The sequence below is a fragment of the Oncorhynchus mykiss genome, chromosome 6 (genome assembly GCF_013265735.2).
Source record: "Oncorhynchus mykiss isolate Arlee chromosome 6, USDA_OmykA_1.1, whole genome shotgun sequence".
In the NCBI taxonomy this organism is placed as follows: domain Eukaryota; kingdom Metazoa; phylum Chordata; class Actinopteri; order Salmoniformes; family Salmonidae; genus Oncorhynchus; species Oncorhynchus mykiss.
This window is the reverse complement of record NC_048570.1, coordinates 80,007,327-80,028,827: the sequence shown is the minus strand read 5'-3', so window position 1 is coordinate 80,028,827 and position 21,501 is coordinate 80,007,327. Positions and strand designations below refer to the sequence as shown.

General features: G+C 43.1%; 2 protein-coding genes across 2 annotated transcripts in view; one reads left to right on the top strand and one right to left on the bottom strand.

Moving 5' to 3' along the window:
- Nucleotides 1-19,995, top strand: part of LOC110518431 (fibroblast growth factor 7) — a 29,392-nt gene extending 9,397 nt beyond the window's left edge. Inside the window, exons 3-4 of the mRNA XM_036981069.1 lie at nt 19,149-19,255; nt 19,604-19,995. Of these exons, the coding sequence (XP_036836964.1) occupies nt 19,149-19,255; nt 19,604-19,819 (323 nt within the window). The 3' untranslated portion in view covers nt 19,820-19,995. The remainder of the gene's footprint in view (nt 1-19,148; nt 19,256-19,603) is intronic.
- The window catches only part of LOC118965045 (protein FAM227B-like), a 109,977-nt gene that overhangs the window by 35,948 nt on the left and 52,528 nt on the right, over nt 1-21,501 (bottom strand). The window lies entirely within an intron of this gene.

Below are 21,501 nucleotides of genomic sequence, written 5' to 3'. Positions count from 1 at the left end.
GGGCAGGGCAGGGCAGGGCAGGGCAGGGCCGAGGTGAAGTGAGGTGAGGTGGGCTGGGGAGGGCAGGGCCGAGGTGAAGTGAGGTGGGGTGAGGTGGGCAGGGCTGAGTGGAAGTGAGGTGAGGTGGGCTGGGCAGGGCAGGGCTGAGTGGAAGTGAGGTGAGGTGGGCTGGGCAGGGCAGGGCTGAGTGGAAGTGAGGTGAGGTGGGCTGGGGAGGGCAGGGCCGAGGTGAAGTGAGGTGGGGTGAGGTGGGTAGGGCAGGGCAGGGCAGGGCAGGGCCGAGGTGAAGTGAGGTGAGGTGGGCTGGGGAGGGCAGGGCCGAGGTGAAGTGAGGTGGGGTGAGGTGGGCAGGGCAGGGCAGGGCCGAGGTGAAGTGAGGTGAAGTGAGTAGGGCTTGGGGGACTAATCAGCCTTGAACACAACCGCTGCACAGACAGACAGACAGACAGACAGACAGGCAGGCAGGCAGACAGGCAGACAGACAGACACAGGCAGCCAGACAGGCAGGCAGACAGGCAGACAGATAGACACAGACAGCCAGACAGACAGACAGACACAGCTACATACCAATTATTCATAAAACAAATCCACAAATTATTATTAAAACAATGTATACAAACTGTCTGTTGCTTGATATGAGCAAGTCAACCCAAATGTTCCAAAGAATAGGAAATCGACAATTAGCTGGCGAGTAGTGGCTACTGCCTGGCCAGTGAGCTAGCTACATTTCAGTCAGTAGCTATCCTTCTAAATGCGATGGTCACTGGATCAACTATACAGCTATGAGTTGTACATATTTTGTTGAAAACAAACTAGCATCCAGTTGTTGTTGCCCATGGTAGAATCATATCTAACCAGCTGGCCCCTGAATCCCGTGTCTATGTGGCCATGCATGAACTTCCGAGTCTAGATGTAGTCCAGCTAACGTTAGCTAGCTAGCTACCTAGTATTGCTAGCTGAACTGTTTTATTAAAAATGTAAGATAACTGTCATTAAAGTTGGTGGTTACTACTGGTTTACTATTGCCCGCCAGTGTTTTGCGTTTTGGTAAGGACTAGGAATGATGTCACGCAACCAAGAAGGATCAACCACTCACCAGATAATAATAACATTTTTGCCTTTTGCTATCCTACATTTTAAGTACCAAAATGAAAGAATGGCAGGAATCAACACAATTGTGCATGAGATGACGCATTCTCAGTAGGATGAGCCTAGTATGCTGATATTTGTTGCTTACTGCATTAGGTTTTTATTTAACAGTATGTTCTAAATAGTAAACTCAGCAAAAAAAGAAATGACCCTTTTTCAGGACCCTGTCTTTCAAAGATCATTTGTAGAAATCCAAATAACTTCACAGATCTTCATTGTAAAGGGTTTAAACACTTTTTCCCATGCTTGTTCAATGAACCATAAACAATTAATGAACATGCACCTGTGGAACGGTCGTTAAGACACTAACAGCCTACAGACGGTAGGCAATTAAGGTCACAGTTATAAAAACTTAGGACACTAAAGAGGCCTCTCTACTGTCTCTGAAAAACACCAAAAGAAAGATGCCCAGGGTCCGTGCTCATCTGCGTGAACGTGCCTTAGGCAAGCTGCAAGGAGGCATGAGGGATGCAGATGTGGCCAGGGCAATAAATGTCAATGTCCGTACTGTGAGACACCTAAGACAGCGCTACAGGATGGACAGCTGATCATCCTCGGAGTGGCAGACCACGTGTAACAACACCTGCACAGGATCGGTACAGCTGAACATCACACCTACGGGACAGGTACAGGATGGCAACAACAACTGCCCGAGTTACACCAGGAACGCACAATCCCACCATCAGTGCTCAGACTGTCCGCAATAAGCTGAGAGAGGCTGGACTGAGAGCTTGTATGCCTGTTGTAAGGCAGGTCTCACCAGACATCACCTGCAACAACGTCGCCTATGGGCACAAACCCACCATCGCTGGACCAGACAGGACTGGCAAAAAGTGCTCTTCGCTGACGAGTCGTGGTTTTGTCTCACCAGCGGTGATGGTCGGATTCGCGTTTATCGTCGAAGGAATGAGCGTTACACCGAGGCCTGTACTCTGGAGCAGGATCGATTTGGAGGTGGAGGGTCCGTCATGGTCTGGGGCGGTGTGTGACAGTATCGTCTGACTGAGCTTGTCATTGCTGCACGCTCATCCTGACATGACCTGCCAGCATGACAATGCCACCAGCCATACTGCTCATTCTGTGCGGGATTTCCTGCAATACAGGAATGTCAGTGTTCTGCCATGGCCAGCGAAGAGCCCGGATTTCAATCCCATTGAGCAAGTCTGGGACCTGCTGGATCGGAGGGTGAGGGCTAGGGCCATTCCCCCCAGAAATGTCCGGGAACTTGCAGGTGCCTTGGTGGAAGAGTGGGGTAACATCTCACAGCAAGAACTGGCAAATCTGGTGCAGTCCAATACTTAATGCAGCTGGTGGCCACACCAGATACTGACTGTTACTTTTGATTTTGACCCCCCCTTTGTTCAGGGAAACATTATTCCATTTCTGTTAGTCACATGTCTGTGGATCTTGTTCAGTTTATGTCTCAGTTGTTGAATCTTGTTATGTTCATACAAATATTTACACATGCTAAGTTTGCTGAAAATAAACGCAGTTGACAGTGAGAGGACGTTTCTTTTTTTGCTGAGTTTATATGATTAGTACACAGTATGCAGTTTAAGTAAGTAGTAGGCAAACCAGATTTCAGACACAGCCATTGGCAGAGCATATTAATCTGAATCACTAACATATGACGCTAGTAGAGGACTGTTGGCTTGTAGTGAAAACACTGAATAAGGGTCTTCATAGACAGCAGAGCATGTTTTACTGTATCTGGTTTTAAGGAAATTATGCCAGGAGTCTGCAAGAGCCAGTTTAAACCAGTGATTGATTTATTTTGGCCCCCCCAAAGTTTTTAGTACATTTTAAGATTTTTGTTTTTGGTAAAAAATAAAATACTGTAAAATCACCTGGAATTCAGCTAGAAATGTGTTTCATTTCGGAAATCTGTTCGCAAGTATTCCCACAAATGTAAAAAAGAGACGTATGTGATCTTGTCTCAATATATTCAAGGTATGAAAGTATTGTTATTTTCAAATACAATCTCTTTTTGGACTTAGTTGTGGTCAATTTGTAGTGTACAAATTATTAAAGTTAAATTCTGCGGCTGAATGTAGTTGCCTAATCCTGCTGTAGGCTATTCAAAAACATATGGGAACACTCTTAAACCCTACAGACAGTTTGCTGGTGAGTGTGTTGTGTCTGTTGCCCCAGTACAACAGATAGACTATATAATAGTATTGTTACCCTGTTATAATCCAGTACAACAGATAGACTATATAAAAGTATTGTTACCCTGTTATAATCCAATACAACAGATAGACTATATAATAGTATTGTTATCCTGTTATAATTCAGTACAACAGACTATATAATAGTATTGTTACCCTGTTATAATCCAGTACAACAGATAGACTATATAATAGTATTGTTATCCTGTTATAATCCAGTACAACAGACTATATAATAGTATTGTTATCCTGTTATAATCCAGTACAACAGACTATATAATAGTATTGTTATCCTGTTATAATCAAGCACAACAGATAGACTATATAATAGTATTGTTATCCTGTTATAATCCAGTACAACAGACTATATAATAGTATAGTTATCCTGTTATAAACCAGTAGAAAATATAGGCTATATAATAGTATCGTTACCCTGTTATAATCCAGTACAACAGACTATATAATAGTATTGTTATCCTGTTATAATCCAGTACAACAGACTATATAATAGTATTGTTATCCTGTTATAATCCAGTACAACAGACTATATAATAGTATCGTTACCCTGTTATAATCCAGTACAACAGACTATATAATAGTATCGTTACCCTGTTATAATCCAGTACAACAGACTATATAATAGTATTGTTATCCTGTTATAATCCAGTACAACAGACTATATAATAGTATTGTTATCCTGTTATAATCCAGTACAACAGACTATATAAAAGTATCGTTGCCCTGTTATAATCCAGTACAACAGACTATATAATAGTATCGTTACCCTGTTATAATCCAGTACAACAGATAGACTATATAATAGTATTGTTACCCTGTTATAATCCAGTACAACAGACTATATAATAGTATTGTTATCCTGTTATAATCCAGTACAACAGACTATATAATAGTATTGTTATCCTGTTATAATCCAGTACAACAGACTATATAATAGTATTGTTATCCTGTTATAATCCAGTACAACAGACTATATAATAGTATTGTTATCCTGTTATAATCCAGTACAACAGACTATATAATAGTATTGTTATCCTGTTATAATCCAGTACAACAGACTATATGATAGTATTGTTATCCTGTTATAATCCAGTACAACAGACTATATAATAGTATTGTTATCCTGTTATAATCCAGTACAACAGACTATATAATAGTATTGTTATCCTGTTATAATCCAGTACAACAGACTATATAATAGTATTGTTATCCTGTTATAATCCAGTACAACAGACTATATAATAGTATCATTACCCTGTTATAATCCAGTACAACAGACGATATAATAGTATTGTTACCCTGTTATAATCCAGTACAACAGACTATATAATAGTATTGTTATCCTGTTATAAACCAGTAGAAAATATAGGCTATATAATAGTATTGTTACCCTGTTATAATCCAGTACAACAGACTATATAATAGTATTGTTATCCTGTTATAATCCAGTACAACAGACTATATAATAGTATCGTTACCCTGTTATAATCCAGTACAACAGACTATATAATAGTATTGTTATCCTGTTATAATCCAGTACAACAGACTATATAAAAGTATCGTTGCCCTGTTATAATCCAGTACAACAGACTATATAATAGTATCGTTACCCTGTTATAATCCAGTACAACAGATAGACTATATAATAGTATTGTTACCCTGTTATAATCCAGTACAACAGACTATATAATAGTATTGTTATCCTGTTATAATCCAGTACAACAGACTATATAATAGTATTGTTATCCTGTTATAATCCAGTACAACAGACTATATAATAGTATTGTTATCCTGTTATAATCCAGTACAACAGACTATATAATAGTATTGTTATCCTGTTATAATCCAGTACAACAGACTATATAATAGTATTGTTATCCTGTTATAATCCAGTACAACAGACTATATAATAGTATTGTTATCCTGTTATAATCCAGTACAACAGACTATATAATAGTATTGTTATCCTGTTATAATCCAGTACAACAGACTATATAATAGTATTGTTATCCTGTTATAATCCAGTACAACAGACTATATAATAGTATTGTTATCCTGTTATAATCCAGTACAACAGATTGACTATATAATAGTATTGTTATCCTGTTATAATCCAGTACAACAGACTATATAATAGTATTGTTACCCTGTTATAAACCAGTAGAAAATATAGGCTATATAATAGTATCGTTACCCTGTTATAACACAGTATAACAGATATACAATGGCATTGTTGATTTGTTACCATGTTATAACACAGTATAACCAATATACAACAGTATCATTGATTTGTTACACTGTTATATCTATATACCAGATAATACTATTGTTACCCTGTTATTACAATAGAATACACTGTACGGTATATAGTATTGCGACGCTGTTAGTATTACAAATATATTGTGTCCCTATTATAACAGTATAACAGTATAATAGATATGGCCCTGTTCTATCAGTCAGTGTCAGCCTCCGTGTGTCTCCCTGAATAACCTCAGCAGTCAGATCTGACCTGAGACGCATTCTCAGTGTTACGCACCATAAACCATCAGATGCCTGTGACTCAGCTGTAACAAGACACACATGGGCTTAGAAACCCTTAGAAAAGGTTAGAAACACCAGAGTAGAGAAGAGATATCAAAGAGATCCAGGTTCCTAATAAACATCCACACACTCAGGAGTGATGCAGGTTCCTAATGAACATCCACACACTCAGGAGTGGTACAGGTTCCTAACGAATATCCACACACTCAGGAGTGGTACAGGTTCCTAATGAACATCCACATACTCAGGAGTGATGCAGGTTCCTAATGAACATCCACACACTCAGGAGTGATGCAGGTTCCTAATGAACATCCACATACTCAGGAGTGATGCAGGTTCCTAACGAACATCCACATACTCAGGAGTGGTACAGGTTCCTAATGAACATCCACAAACTCAAGGGTGGTACAGGTTCCTAATGAACATCCACACACTCAAGGGTGGTACAGGTTCCTAATGAACATCCACACATTCAGGGGTGGTTCAGGTTCCTAATGAACATCCACACACTTAGGGGTGGTACAGCCTTTATCCTACAGGCTTCTTATTCAGTGAGATGAGCTTTCAGATTTACAACCCTTAAACAGAGCAATAGGATGAAAGTTGTTTGACCAACATCTGAGCTAAATACTGTACAACCCAAGTATGTAGAAGAAATTCCTTCTTTATTTCAGGACGATACAAGTTCACAACTTTGTTGACAAATGACTAAAAAGATTTGTCCCTTCCTTAAATAGCTGTGTGGTGTGTTTTTATTTGATTCATGTCAAACCGAGGTAGAGCTGACAATGCAACAAAAGTCTGTCTCTGTTGGTTTGTCATGATGTGTATTCCTGTTGGATCAGACTCTGTTGTTCCTCAGTCAGAGCTTCATTACATCCTTAAAAAGCAAAACTGTGTGGATCCAACCTGGATCCAGGGAAGACAGAATTAGAATAGGGATCACACACAACAAGTTGACTTAGCTGGGGGCTGGCTGGGTTGGGCCAGGGAGGGAGCAGGGAAATCTGTTCAAATGTATGTGTGAGAGTGTGTGCGCCACTCCGGTCTCTCTGCCTCCACTAAACACTGTCTGAGACAGAGCAGTAATAGAGTGGTGTATCAACTCTGTTCTGTCTCTTTGTGACCAGAGCTCTCAGCTGCTTTATAGCTCTCAGCTGCTTTATAGCTCTCAGCTGCTTTATAGCTCTTAACTCAGCTGCTTTATAGCTCTTAACTCAGCTGCTTTATAGCTCTCTGCTGCTTTATAGCCCTCAGCTGCTTTATAGCTCTTAACTCAGCTGCTTTATAGCTCTTAACTCAGCTGCTTTATAGCTCTCTGCTGCTTTATAGCCCTCAGCTGCTTTATAGCTCTTAACTCAGCTGCTTTATAGCTCTTAACTCAGCTGCTTTATAGCTCTCAGCTGCTTTATAGCTCTCAGCTGCTTTATAGCTCTCAGCTGCTTTATAGCTCTCAGCTGCTTTATAGCCCTCAGCTGCTTTATAGCTCTTAACTCAGCTGCTTTATAGCTCTCTGCTGCTTTATAGCCCTCAGCTGCTTTATAGCTCTTAACTCAGCTGCTTTATAGCTCTTAACTCAGCTGCTTTATAGCTCTCAGCTGCTTTATAGCTCTTAACTCAGCTGCTTTATAGCTCTCTGCTGCTTTATAGCCCTCAGCTGCTTTATAGCTCTTAACTCAGCTGCTTTATAGCTCTTAACTCAGCTGCTTTATAGCTCTCGGCTGCTTTATAGCTCTCAGCTGCTTTATAGCTCTCAGCTGCTTTATAGCTCTTAACTCAGCTGCTTTATAGCTCTCAGCTGCTTTATAGCTCTTAACTCAGCTGCTTTATAGCTCTCTGCTGCTTTATAGCCCTCAGCTGCTTTACAGCTCTGAGCTGCTTTGTAGCTCTCAGCTGCTTTATAGCTCTTAACTCAGCTGCTTTATATCTCTTAACTCAGCTGCTTTACAGCTCTCAGCTGCTTTATAGCCCTCAGCTGCTTTATAGCTCTGAGCTGCTCTATAGCTCTCAGCTGCTTTATAGCTCTTAACTCAGCTGCTTTATAGCTCTCTGCTGCTTTATAGCCCTCAGCTGCTTTACAGCTCTGAGCTGCTTTGTAGCTCTCAGCTGCTTTATAGCTCTTAACTCAGCTGCTTTATAGCTCTTAACTCAGCTGCTTTATAGCTCTCAGCTGCTTTATAGCCCTCAGCTGCTTTATAGCTCTGAGCTGCTTTATAGCTCTCAGCTGCTTTATAGCTCTTAACTCAGCTGCTTAATAGCTCTTAACTCAGCTGCTTTACAGCTCTCAGCTGCTTTATAGCTCTCAGCTGCTTTATAGCTCTGAGCTGCTTTATAGCTCTCAGCTGCTTTACAGCTCTGAGCTGCTTTATAGCTCTGAGCTGCTTTATAGTTCTCAGCTGATTTATAGCTCTCAGCTGATTTATAGCTCTTAACTCAGCTGCTTTATAGCTCTCAGCTGCTTTACAGCTCTTAACTCAGCTGCTTTATAGCTCTCAGCTGCTTTATAGCTCTGAGCTGCTTTATAGTTCTCAGCTGCTTGATATTGCTCAGCTGCTTTATAGCTCTGAGCTGCTTTATAGCTCTCAGCTGCTTTACAGCTCTTAACTCAGCTGCTGTATAGCTCTAAGCTGCTGTATAGCTCTGAGCTGCTTTATAGCTCTCAGCTGCTTTATAGCTTTCAGATGCTTTATAGCTCTTAACTCAGCTGCTTTATAGCTCTCAGCTGCTTTATAGCTCTCAGCTACTTTATAGCTCTCAGCTGCTTGATATTTTTCAGCTGCTTTATAGTTCTCAGCTGATTTTTAGTTCTCAGCTGCTTTATAGCTCTTAACTCAGCTGCTCTATAGCGCTCAGCTGCTTTATAGCTCTTAACTCAGCTGCTTTATAGCTCTCAGCTGCTTTATAGCTCTCAGCTACTTTATAGCTCTCAGCTGCTTGATATTTTTCAGCTGCTTTATAGTTCTCAGCTGCTTTTTAGTTCTCAGCTGCTTTATAGCTCTTAACTCAGCTGCTCTATAGCTCTCAGCTGCTTTATAGCTCTTAACTCAGCTGCTTTATAGCTCTCAGCTGCTTTGTAGCTCTTAACTCAGCTACTTTATAGCTCTCAGCTACTTTATAGCTCTCAGCTGCTTGATATTTCTCAGCTGCTTTATAGCTCTTAACTCAGCTGATTTATAGCTCTCAGCTGCTTTATAGCTCTTAACTCAGCTGCTTTATAGCTCTCAGCTGCTTTATAGCTCTCAGCTGCTTTATAGCTCTCAGCTGCTTTATAGCTCTCAGCTGCTTTATAGCTCTCAGCTGCTTTATAGCTCTCAGCTGCTTTGTAGCTCTTAACTCAGCTGCTTTATAGCTCTCAGCTGCTTTATAGCTCTTAACTCAGCTGCTTTATAGCTCTCAGCTGCTTTATAGCTCTCAGTTACTTTATAGCTCTCAGCTCTGTGTTTCTGTGACAAAGTACTCTGTCTGCTAGCCGAAAGTCAGCCCCAGCATGCTACCTCTCATCATATAACTTTAGCATAGCCACAGTACAATACCTTTCATCATATAACTACAGCCTAGCCCGAGCCTAGCCCCAGTCTTCCCTTTAGAGATGTTAACCAGTGAGGGTTGGATCATCACCTGCTTCCCATGGGAGATATTAACCAGTGAGGACTGGATCATCCCCTGCTTCCCATGGGAGATATTAACCAGTGAGGACTGGATCATCCCCTGCTTCCCATGGGAGATATTAACCAGTGAGGACTGGATCATCTCCTGCTTCCCATGGGAGATATTAACCAGTGAGGACTGGATCATCCCCTGCTTCCCATGGGAGATATTAACCAGTGAGGACTGGATCATCTCCTGCTTCCCATGGGAGATATTAACCAGTGAGGACTGGATCATCTCCTGCTTCCCATGGGAGATATTAACCAGTGAGGACTGGATCATCTCCTGCTTCCCTTGGGAGATGTTAACCAGTGAGGACTGGATCATCTCCTGCTTCCCATGGGAGATGTTAACCAGTGAGGACTGGATCATCTCCTGCTTCCCATGGGAGATGTTAACCAGTGAGGACTGGATCATCTCCTGCTTCCCATGGGAGATGTTAACCAGTGAGGACTGGATCATCTCCTGCTTCCCATGGGAGATATTAACCAGTGAGGACTGGATCATCTCCTGCTTCCCATGGGAGATATTAACCAGTGAGGACTGGATCATCTCCTGCTTCCCATGGGAGATATTAACCAGTGAGGACTGGATCATCTCCTGCTTCCCATGGGAGATATTAACCAGTGAGGACTGGATTGAGAAGAAGGGCTTGAAAAACATTTGTGCAACTACAACCTTCCCACAACTGTACCATTGGCTTCAATAAATGATTCAAGATTTACCCAAAATGTTTAGTAAAGTTTCTCACATTAGGGTTTGGCCGTGGTCTAGCTCTCTGAGTCTGACTGTTACCGCGGTTCTCTCTCTTCCACTCCCTCCCCCTCTCCCTCTCCGCTCCACTGCAGTTCTATCTCCCTGACATTGAGATATTGGCATCAATTTTGATCTGACAAATAGCTGTGGCTCAAAGAGCTCAGCACTTAATCTGAGTGTCTATGTCCATGATGCTGCTACACACACATCAAAGCATGACAACTGCCTGTCTGTTACTCTGTGTCTGTCTGTCTGCCTGTCTGTTGCTCTGTGTCTCTCCGTGTGCCTGTCTGTTACTCTGTGTCTGTCTGCCTGTCTGTCTGTTGCTCTGTGTCTGTCTGCCTGTCTGTCTGTTCCTCTGTGTCTGTCTGCCTGTCTGTATGTCTGTATTTTGCTCTGTGTCTGTCTGTGTGTCTGTCTGTTGCTCTGTGTCTGTATGTCTGCCTGTCTGCTGCTCTGTGCCTGCCTGCCTGCCTGCCTGTCTGTCTGTCTGTCTGTTGCTCTGTGTCTGTCTCTATGTCAGTCTTTTCCTCTGTGTCTGTCTGCCTGTCTGTTGCTCTGTGTCTGTATGTCTGTATTTAGCTCTGTGTCTGTCTGTGTGTCTGTCTGTTGTTCTGTGTCTGTCTGTCTGGCTGTCTGTTGCTCTGTGTCTGTATGTCTGTATTTTGCTCTGTGTCTGTCTGTGTGTCTGTCTGTTGCTCTGTGTCTGTATGTCTGTCTGTTGCTCTGTGTCTGTCTGTCTGTCTGTCTGTTGCTCTGTGTCTGTCTGTCTGTCTGTCTGTCTGTCTGTCTGTCTGTCTGTCTGTCTGTCTATCTGTCTGTCTGTTGCTCTGTTTTCTGCCTGTCTGTCTGTCGCTCTGTGTCTGCCTGTCTGTCTGTCTGTCTGTCTGTCTGTCTGTCTGTCTGTCTGTAGCTCGGTGTCTGTCTGTGTCACTCTGTCTGTCACTTTGTGTGTCTCCTGCTCTGTGTCTTTCTATCTGTCTGTGCACATCTGTTTATTTTTTCATATAACCTTCATTTAACTAGGCAAGTCAGTTAAGAACAAATTCTTATTTACATTGACGGCCTACCAAAAGGCAAAAGGCCTCCTGCGGGGACGGGATTAAAAATAAAATATATATATAGAAATATAGGACAAAACCAACATCATGACAAGAGAGACAACACTACATAAAGAGAGACCTAAGACAACAACATAGCAAGGCAGCAACACATAACACAGCATGGTAGCAACATAACATGGTAGCAGCACAAAACATGGTACAAACATTATTGGGCACAGACAACAGCACAAAGGGCAAGAAGGTAGAGACAACAATACATCACGCAAAGCAGCCACAACTGTCAGTAAGTGTCCATGATGGAGTCTTTGAATTAATAGATTGAGATAAAACTGTCCAGTTTGAGTGTTTGTTGCAGCTCATTCCAGTCGCTAGCTGCAGTGAACTGAAAGGACGAGCGACCCAAGGATGTGTGTGCTTTCGGGACCTTTAACAGAATGTGACTGGCAGAACGGGTGTTGTATGTGGAGGATTAGGCTTCAGTAGATATCTCAGGGGGGGGAGTGAGGCCTAAAAGGGTTTTATAAATAAGCATCAACCAGTGGGTCTTGCGATGGGTTTACAGAGATGACCAGTTTACAGAGGAGTATTGAGTGCAGTGATGTGTCCTATAAGGAGCATTGGTGGCAAATCTGATGGCCGAATGATAAAGAACATCTAGCCACTCGAGAGCACCCTTCATTAGGGCTGAGATCCTGCTAACGGGATCAATATGACAACAGCCAGTGAAAGTGCAGGGCGACAAATTCAAAACAACAGAAATCCCATAATTAAAATTCCTCAAGCATAGAAGTATTTCACACCATTTTAAAGATACACTTCTTGTTAATCCCACCACAGTGTCTGATTTAAAAAAGGTTTTACGGTGAAAGCACCACAAACGATTATGTTAGGTCAGAGCCAAGTCACACAAAAACACAGCCATTTTTCCAGCCAAAGAGAGGAGTCACAAAAAGCAGAAATATAGATAAAATGAATCACTAACCTTTGATGATCTTCATCAGATGACACTCATAGGACATCATGTTACACAATACATGTATGTTTTGTTCGATAAAGTGCATATTTATATCCAAAAATCTCAGTTTACATTGGCGTGTTACGTTCAGTAAGGTTTTGCTTCCAAAACATCCGGTGATTTTGCAGAGAGGCACATAAATTTACAGAAATACTCATAATAAACATTGATAAAGGATACAACTGTTATTCACAGAATTAAAGATATACTTCTCCTTAATGCAACCGCTGTGTCAGATTTCAAAAAAACTTTACGGAAAAAGCAAACCATGCAATAATCTGAGTACGGCACTCAGACAACAAATAAAGCCAAACAGATATCCGCCATGTTGGAGTCAACAGAAGTCAGAAATAGCATTATAAATATTCACTTACCTTTGATGATCTTCATCAGAATGCACTCCCAGGAATCCCAGTTCCGCAATTAAAGTTTGATTGGTACGATAAAGTTCATCTTTATGTCCTTTTAGTTAGCGCGTTCAGCCCAGTAATCCAAATTCATTGATGATAGGGGCAGGAACCTTAAAGAAGAAAGGGTCTAAACCATCTCACCCAGATGGTTATTTGGGGTCAAGTTTCAGGAGCGCCTTTAGCACCTTGGGCTCAGTGACTGCCTGCAGGGAGAAACTTTGTTGCGGGGGAGGGAAAAAAAGAGGGAGAAGCATCTGGGATACTCACATTAGAAGGGGTGGAAGACTAGGAAATGTTGTACGGGCAAGGAGGCATGGCTGAGAAGTGGTGATTAAAGAGCTCGGCCATGTGCTTCTTGTCAGTAACAACCACATCATCAACTTTAAGGGACATGGGCAGCTGTGAGTAGGAGGGTTTATTCTCCAGGTCTTTAACCGTTTTCCAGAACTTCTTGGGGTTAGACCCACAGAGAGAGAACTGCTCCTTAAAGTAACTAACTTTGGCCTTCCGGATAGCCTGAGTGTAGTTATTTCTCATTTGCCTGAACGAGAGCCAGTCAGTATAAGGGCACAAGGTGAGACCCAGTTGCAGACATGGGAGGCAGATGGTTTGAGTCTTTGATATTTATTAGTAATCCAAAAGGGGTAGGGAAGAGAATGGTCATGGACAAGAGAAAGGTCCAAACCAGTTCAGAGTCCAGGCGGTACAGCGTGGCAGGCAGGCTCAAGGTCAGGGTGGGCAGAATGTACCCACCTGCCTGATCAGATTCCAGGCGGTACAGCGTGACAGGCAGGCTCAAGGTCAGGGTGGGCAGAATGATCAGGCAGGTGGGTACAGAGTCCAGGCGGTACAGCGTGGCAGGCAGGCTCAAGGTCAGGGTGGGCAGAATGATCAGGCAGGTGGGTACAGAGTCCAGGCGGTACAGCGTGGCAGGCAGGCTCAAGGTCAGGGCGGGCAGAATGTACCCACCTGCCTGATCAGATTCCAGGCGGTACAGCGTGACAGGCAGGCTCAAGGTCAGGGTGGGCAGAATGATCAGGCAGGTGGGTACAGAGTCCAGGCGGTACAGCGTGGCAGGCAGGCTCAAGGTCAGGGCGGGCAGAATGTACCCACCTGCCTGATCAGATTCCAGGCGGTACAGCGTGGCAGGCAGACTCAATGTCAGGGCGGGCAGAATAATCAGGCAGGTGGGTACAGAGTCCAGGCGGTACAGCGTGGCAGGCAGGCTCAAGGTCAGGGCGGGCAGAATGTACCCACCTGCCTGATCAGATTCCAGGTGGTACAGCGTGGCAGGCAGACTCAATGTCAGGGCGGGCAGAATAATCAGGCAGGTGGGTACAGAGTCCAGGCGGTACAGCGTGGCAGGCAGGCTCAAGGTCAGGGCAGGCAGAATGATCAGGCAGGTGGGTACAGAGTCCAGGAGGTACAGCGTGGCAGGCAGGCTCAAGGTCAGGGCGGGCAGAATAACTCACTGACCTCCAGGTTGGATGGTATATTCAGGTTTCTGTTTGTTTCCCAGAGCATTTGCTGTATAGTTTGGGAATAATAATCCTTGGGTGTAGGAAGCATTCCAGGTAATTCCGTCCAAAATCCGGTTGTAGGGTTGGAGTTTTGATTTGGAGTGAAGGTTATGTTGTATAGGGTAGCATCCTGTATCTGTCCCTGCCAAAAAATCTAAGTTAGTCTATCTCTAAATCTATCAATATTTTAAAAACATGCTGAAAACGTGGGAGCTCAGCTGTCTATGACCCCTCTCTCTCTCTCTCTCTCTCTCTGTGCGTGCTACATAAAATAATCTAAAATGCCTTTAGCATTGAGGATGTACTGCAGTTGTTTTCATAAAATGTTTCTGCCTAACATGATTGACCTGAGCTGCTCACTGAACCAGCACACAGGCACTGGTGTTAAAGAGTCTACTTGTCTGGTTTCTCTGACACATCTCACAGCGTGCAGCGCTGTTACAAACACTGCCAGTTACAGACGCACAGGCTAAAACCACAGCACTGGTGTTTCTCAGCCACACACACACACAGCTGAATATATTGATAAAAGTCACCTTGTCCGAGAGAGATTTACATGGTTATTAAAACGCCACGCCTGGGTAAGCCTCCACGAATCACAGCCCTTATGTTAAGTGTTTCTAAAATTTCCTATGAGAAAAATGAATGGAGGAAAAATGATTGGAACCATTTCCCTGTTTGACAGCTAGGTTTTATGGGTATTATGACACCTCCACTGTGGGGCTCTATTGGTTCCTTAAAACTTCTTTGGGATAGGGGGCAATATTTTCACGTTCGGATGAAAAGCGTGCCCAAAGTAAACTGCCTGTTTCTCAGGCCCAGAAGCTAGAATATGCATATAATTGGTAGATTTAGATAGAAAACACTCTAAAGTTTGTGAGTATAACAGAACTGATATGGCAGGCAAAACCCAGAGGACAACCCCCTCCCCCCCAAAAAAACTATTTTCAATGGCTAGTACTATAATTATAAGCCCAAGTCCTCCCAAATTGCAGTTCCTAGGGCTTCCACTAGATGTCAACAGTCTTTAGAAAGAGTTTCAGGCTAGTTTTTGGAAAAATGATCCAGAAATTGTAGTTTTTCTAGGTGGCTCCCATTTTGGCTGTAGTGTTTCCAAGCGCGTGGAAGAAAGCGTCTTCTTTCTTATTTATCTCCGGTAATGAATATACTATTCTCCGTCTTAAATTGTATAGTTAATTTGCGTATTAGGATACCTATGGTTTGATTATAAACGTTGTTTGACTTGTTTTGGAAAAGTTTATTAGTAATGTTTGGGATTCATTTTGTATGCATTTTGATGGAGGGAAACTGGATGGATTATTGACTGAAGCGCGCCTGTTAAACTGAGTTTTTATGGATATAAAGAAGGACATTAATCAAACAAAAGGACCATTTGTGATGTAACTGGGACCTTTTGGAGTGCATACAGAAGAAGATCATCAAAGGTAAGGCATATTTCTGACTTTCATGTCGCACCTGCCTGGTTGAAATGTTTTTCATGTGTTGGTATACGGGGCGCTGTCCTCAGATAATCGCATGGTTTGCTTTCGCCGTAAAGCCTTTTTGAAATCTGACACGGCGGCTGGATTAACAACAAATTAGGCTTTATTTTGATGAAATTACACTTGTGATTTTATGAAAGTTAAATATTTATAGTAATTTAATTTGAATTTGGTGCTCTGCAATTTCATTGGATGTTGTCGAGGTGTCCCGTTAGTGGCACGCCTTTCCCAAACTTAATGATGCTTGGTCATCTGTGATCATTATCTCTGAGATAGAGGAACCAGAAGAGAGAGAGTTTTTGATAAACACAATGTCATTTTGAGAGTTATATTACTGTTGTCTGGGCCTGACACACACGCACACACACACACACACACACACACACACACACACACACACACAGAGAGATGTTGCTCTGGAACCACTCACTCGCTATCACAACTGTGTTTTATTAACATATTAGTCCTGCGTTGGACCTGACAGCATATGTTTTGCTACGATATACACTAGACACCATGTGATGTTCTTTATGTTTAATGAACCAGTAAATTGGAAAATGAATTGTTATGCCCCCTTTTCAAAAGAAAAACACTATATTATTGTAGCTTTTTACTCCTGTAATAAAACATCAAACGTATGCATGTGTAAAAAAAATAAGTATTTTTATAGCTAGGCATTGATCTAGTATCTCAGGGAAATGAGCTGATTGCTGTAGCATCCAGACAAGTTCTTTGTGTAAATCCAGACATAAAAAAATGATGAAGGTTTAGAAACGTGTGATTTTATGAGATTTGACAGATTGATAAATCTAGTCTACGATCCTAGTCAGTTGTTCGGTTTCACAGAGAAAGAGAGTGTTTTGTTTATCATATACTGTCTATAATATATTTAAATGCGTATAAATTATTGCGATATGTAAAGTTGACTTTAACAATTGAATAAGAGTTAAACAACTGATTTGAATAGTTGTAAATAAATCTCATCAACTTTATATCTGAGTATCCCGTGAGATATCTAAATGATGTTGTTAATCTCAGCGGTGCTCCACGGACAAAAAGCTAAAAATGTTTTTTTGGAGAGTGAGAGAGAGTGAGAGAGAGTGAGAGAGAGAGTTGAGGCATAGGTCTGAAGACTGGGGCTGGGATTGGGGCTGGGGCAGAGGTTGGGGCTGAGGATGGGGCTGGGGTGTAGCGTGCAAAGCACAGGAGAGTAGGTTGTTTTCAGTCCCGGGGGAGCATGCCTAATCTGCCTCCCATATGTGGCGTGGCATGAAGCTGTGGTTTAGTAATGGCCACCCAGAGAAGAGACATGAGGGCCTGCCTGGATACATTCAGTACATCCAGAGACCAACCGCAGACTGATTAACCACTAAGACCTTCCTGTTAGATTTATGAAAATGATCACTAAGAAGAGGAGAGGAACGCTTGACTGGGATTGGCTATTAGGTCTCTATGGTCTCATACCTACTATCTGTCCTGACTGGTCCACTGTGATGGTCCTCGTCATGTGATTATTACATCATTATATATATTTAGATACTGTGGTAGTCTCTTATTTCAGTACTGTGATTGATAGGTATATATTGTAGGTATTGATATATTTGACAGTCTTCTGTAGTATTTAGATATTTGTCCTGTGATTGTTGGGTTTATAGGTACAGTATGTCCTCTGTGATTGTTGCTCAAAGGGTATATACAGTCCCTAGGGAAAGTCTACACACCAAAAATCCCTTTTTAGATTTAATTTTAAGGCAGCAAAATCTGAAAACTGTGCAAGGAGTGTGTAGACTTTCACTCAGCACTGTATACTATATACACTGCTCAAAAAAATAAAGGGAACACTAAAATAACACATCCTAGATCTGAATGAATGAAATATTCTTATTAAATACTTTTTTCTTTACATAGTTGAATGTGCTGACAACAAAATCACACACAAAATTATCAATGGAAATTACATTTATCAACCCATGGAGGTCTGGATTTGGAGTCACACTCAAAATTAAAGTGGAAAACCATACTACAGGCTGATCCAACTTTGATGTAATGTCCTTAAAACAAGTCAAAATAAGGCTCAGTAGTGTGTGTGGCCTCCACCTGCCTGTATGACCTCCCTACAACGCCTGGGCATGCTCCTGATGAGGTGGCGGATGGTCTCCTGAGGGATCTCCTCCCAGACCTGGACTAAAGCATCCGCCAACTCCTGGACAGTCTGTGGTGCAACGTGGCGTTGGTGGATGGAGCGAGACATGATGTCCCAGATGTGCTCAATTGGATTCAGGTCTGGGGAACGGGCGGGCCAGTCCATAGCATCAATGCCTTCCTCTTGCAGGAACTGCTGACACACTCCAGCCACATGAGGTCTAGCATTGTCTTGCATTAGGAGGAACCCAGGGCCAACCGCACCAGCATATGGTCTCACAAGGGGTCTGAGGATCTCATCTCGGTACCTAATGCCACCCCACACCATGACTGACTCACCGCCAAACCGGTCATGCTGGAGGATGTTGCAGGCAGCAGAACGTTCTCCACGGCGTCTCCAGACTCTGTCACGTCTGTCACATGTGCTCAGTGTGAACCTGCTTTCATCTGTGAAGAGCACAGGGTGCCAGTGGCGAATTTGCCAATCTTGGTGTTCTCTGGCAAATGCCAAACGTCCTGCACGGTGTTGGGCTGTAAGCACAACCCCCACCTGTGGACGTCGGGCCCTCATACCACCCTCATGGAGTCTGTTTCTGACCGTTTGAGCAGACACATGCATATTTCTGGCCTGCTGGAGGTCATTTTGCAGGGCTCTGGCAGTGCTCCTCCTGCTCCTCCTTGCACAAAGGCAGAGGTAGCGGTCCTGCTGCTGGGTTGTTGCCCTCTATGGCCTCCTCCACGTCTCCTGATGTACTGGCCTGTCTCCTGGTAGCGCCTCCATGCTCTGGACACTACACTGACAGACACAGCAAACCTTCTTACTTGATGTGCCATCTTGGATGAGCTACACTCCCTGAGCCACTTGTGTGGGTTGTAGACTCCGTCTCATGCTACCACTAGAGTGAAAGCACCGCCAGCATTCAAAAGTGACCAAAACATCAACCAGGAAGCATCGGAACTGAGAAGTGGTCTGTGTTCACCACCTGCAGAACCACTCCTTTATTGGGGGTGTCTTGCTAATTGCCTATAATTTCCACCTGTTGTCTATTCCATTTGCACAACAGCATGTGAAATGTATTGTCAATCAGTGTTGCTTCCTAAGTGGACAGTTTGATTTCACAGAAGTGTGATTGACTTGGAGTTACATTGTGTTGTTTAAGTGTTCCCTTTATTTTTTTGAGCAGTGTATATATATCTGCCCTCTGTCTCCTATAGGTATCCTGGAGGTCCGTACAGTGTCCGAGGGAGGAGTGTTAGCTATCAAAGGAGTGAAGAGTCAGTACTATATCTCCATGAACAGGACTGGCCTACTGCAAGGCAAGGTAATTAACTAAACTACCTTCTCTCTGCCGGACAGGGTTGGAATGCACTGTACTGTACAGTGCCTTGTGTTTTAGGTTATTGTCCTGCTGAAAGATTAATTCATCTCCCAGTGTCTGGTGGAAATCAGACCGAATCAGGTTTTCTTTTATGATTTTGCCCATTCTTAGCTCCATTCCATTTATTTTTTATCTTGAAAAACTCCCCAGCCCTTAACAATTACAAACATACCCATAACATGATGCATATATAAATAGGAGAAACATAAGCAAGTAAAACATTTTTAAAAAATGTTTATAACCCTCCTCACGCCTAATATCGTCCCATTTTGTGTCCTTATTTATTTACAGAAAATCTACAATGAGAACTGCAACTTCAAGGAGATTTTCCTAGAAAACTACTTCAACGCTTACTCGTCTGTTAAGTCGAGTAGAGACGGCAAGGAGATGTTCATTGCTCTGTCTCAAAAGGGCAGACCACTGAGAGGGAAGAAGACCAGGAGGGAACACATCGCCTCCCACTTCATTCCCATGAAATGCAGAGAGGAGGAGAGGACTGGCGTCTGAGAGAAGGAGACTGAAAAAGGAAGAGGTGACTGGAGCCTGAGAGGAAGAGAGGACTGAAAGAGGAGCGGAGGAGAGGACTGAAAGAGGAAAGGACTGAAAGAGGAGAGGAGATGACTTAAAAAGTAGGAGAAGACTGAAAGAGGAAAGGACTGAAAAAGGAGGAGAGGACGGAAAGAGGAGAGGAGGGGTCTGAAAGAGGAAAGGAGAGGTCTGAAAGAGGAGAGGAGAGGACTGAAAGAGGAGAGGACTGAAAGAGGAGAGGACTGAAAGAGGAGAGGACTGAAAGAGGAGAGGAGAGGTCTGAAAGAGGAGAGGAGAGGTCTGAAAGAGGAGAGGAGAGGACTGAAAAAGGAGAGGAGGACTGAAAGAGGAGAGGAGAGGACTGAAAGAGGAGAGGAGGGGACTGAAAGAAGAGAGGAGAGGACTGACAAAGGAGAGGAGAGGACTGAAAGAGGAGAGGAGAGGTCTGAAAGAGGAGAGGAGAGGACTGAAAGAGGAGAGGAGAGGACTGAAAGAGGAGAGGACTGAAAGAGGAGAGGACTGAAAGAGGAGAGGAGAGGACTGAAAGAGGAGAGGAGAGGTCTGAAAGAGGAGAGGAGAGGACTGAAAGAAGAGAGGACTGAAAGAGGAGAGGAGAATAGGACTGAAAGAGGAGGAGAAGACTGAAAGAGGAAAGGATTGAAAGAGGAGAGGAGAATAGAACTGAAAGAGGAGGAGAGCAGGAGAGGTCTGAAAGAGAAGAGGAGAGGACTGAAAGAGGAGAGGAGAGGACTGAAAGAAGAGAGGACTGAAAGAGGAGAGGAGAATAGGACTGAAAGAGGAGGAGAATACAAAGAGGAGAGGACTGAAAGAGGAGGAGAGGAGAATAGAACTGAAAGAGGAGGAGAGCAGGAGAGGACTGAAAGAGGAGGAGAGCAGGAGATGACTGAAAAAGGAGAGGAGAGGACTGAAAGAAGAGAGGACTGAAAGAGGAGAGGAGAATAGGACTGAAAGAGGAGGAGAAGACTGAAAGAGGAGGAGAGGAGAATAAAACTGAAAGAGAAGGAGAGCAGGAGAGGACTGAAAGAGGAGAGGGGAGAAATGGGGCTTTAAAGGAGGAGAAGGGAGGATTGGCCTGAGAGCTGAGACGACTGAGAGAGCAGAAAAGACAGAACAGAAAGGACTGAAGCTGTGACGTCTGGATGAAGAGACCCATGTTGGGATTCTTGGACGTTGTGACGGCTGAGCTGCAGATTTTTGTTGTATAATTTAATATAATCTACCACTTCAGTCACGTCACATTAGCTGTGAAACACAGAGAAAATACAACTACTCATCATGATCAACAACGCCACTCTCCTGGGCGGTACAATGTAAATAAGTTCTGTAGTTACTTATCCTTTCATGTGCCAAGGTTTTTAGTGTAAAACTGATGCACGGTCCTCCTCAGTAGTGCAAATGTTAAATGTCCAATGCAGCTGTTCTGAGTAACAATTAAGTACCTTACTGTGATTGATTTCAATAAAAATTGTGAAAAAGAAACAACACTTCCTTCTTAGCAAAGAGCAAGTTTCTCAAGCAAGAATTTAGCTAGGACAGTAGTGGTCTGAGTGGGGAGGGGAAAACTGAAAACCAACTGTTTGGCAGAGAGATATGAAACCCTTCTTTCTTATTGGTGATGTCAACAGGCAGGCCAAAACTCC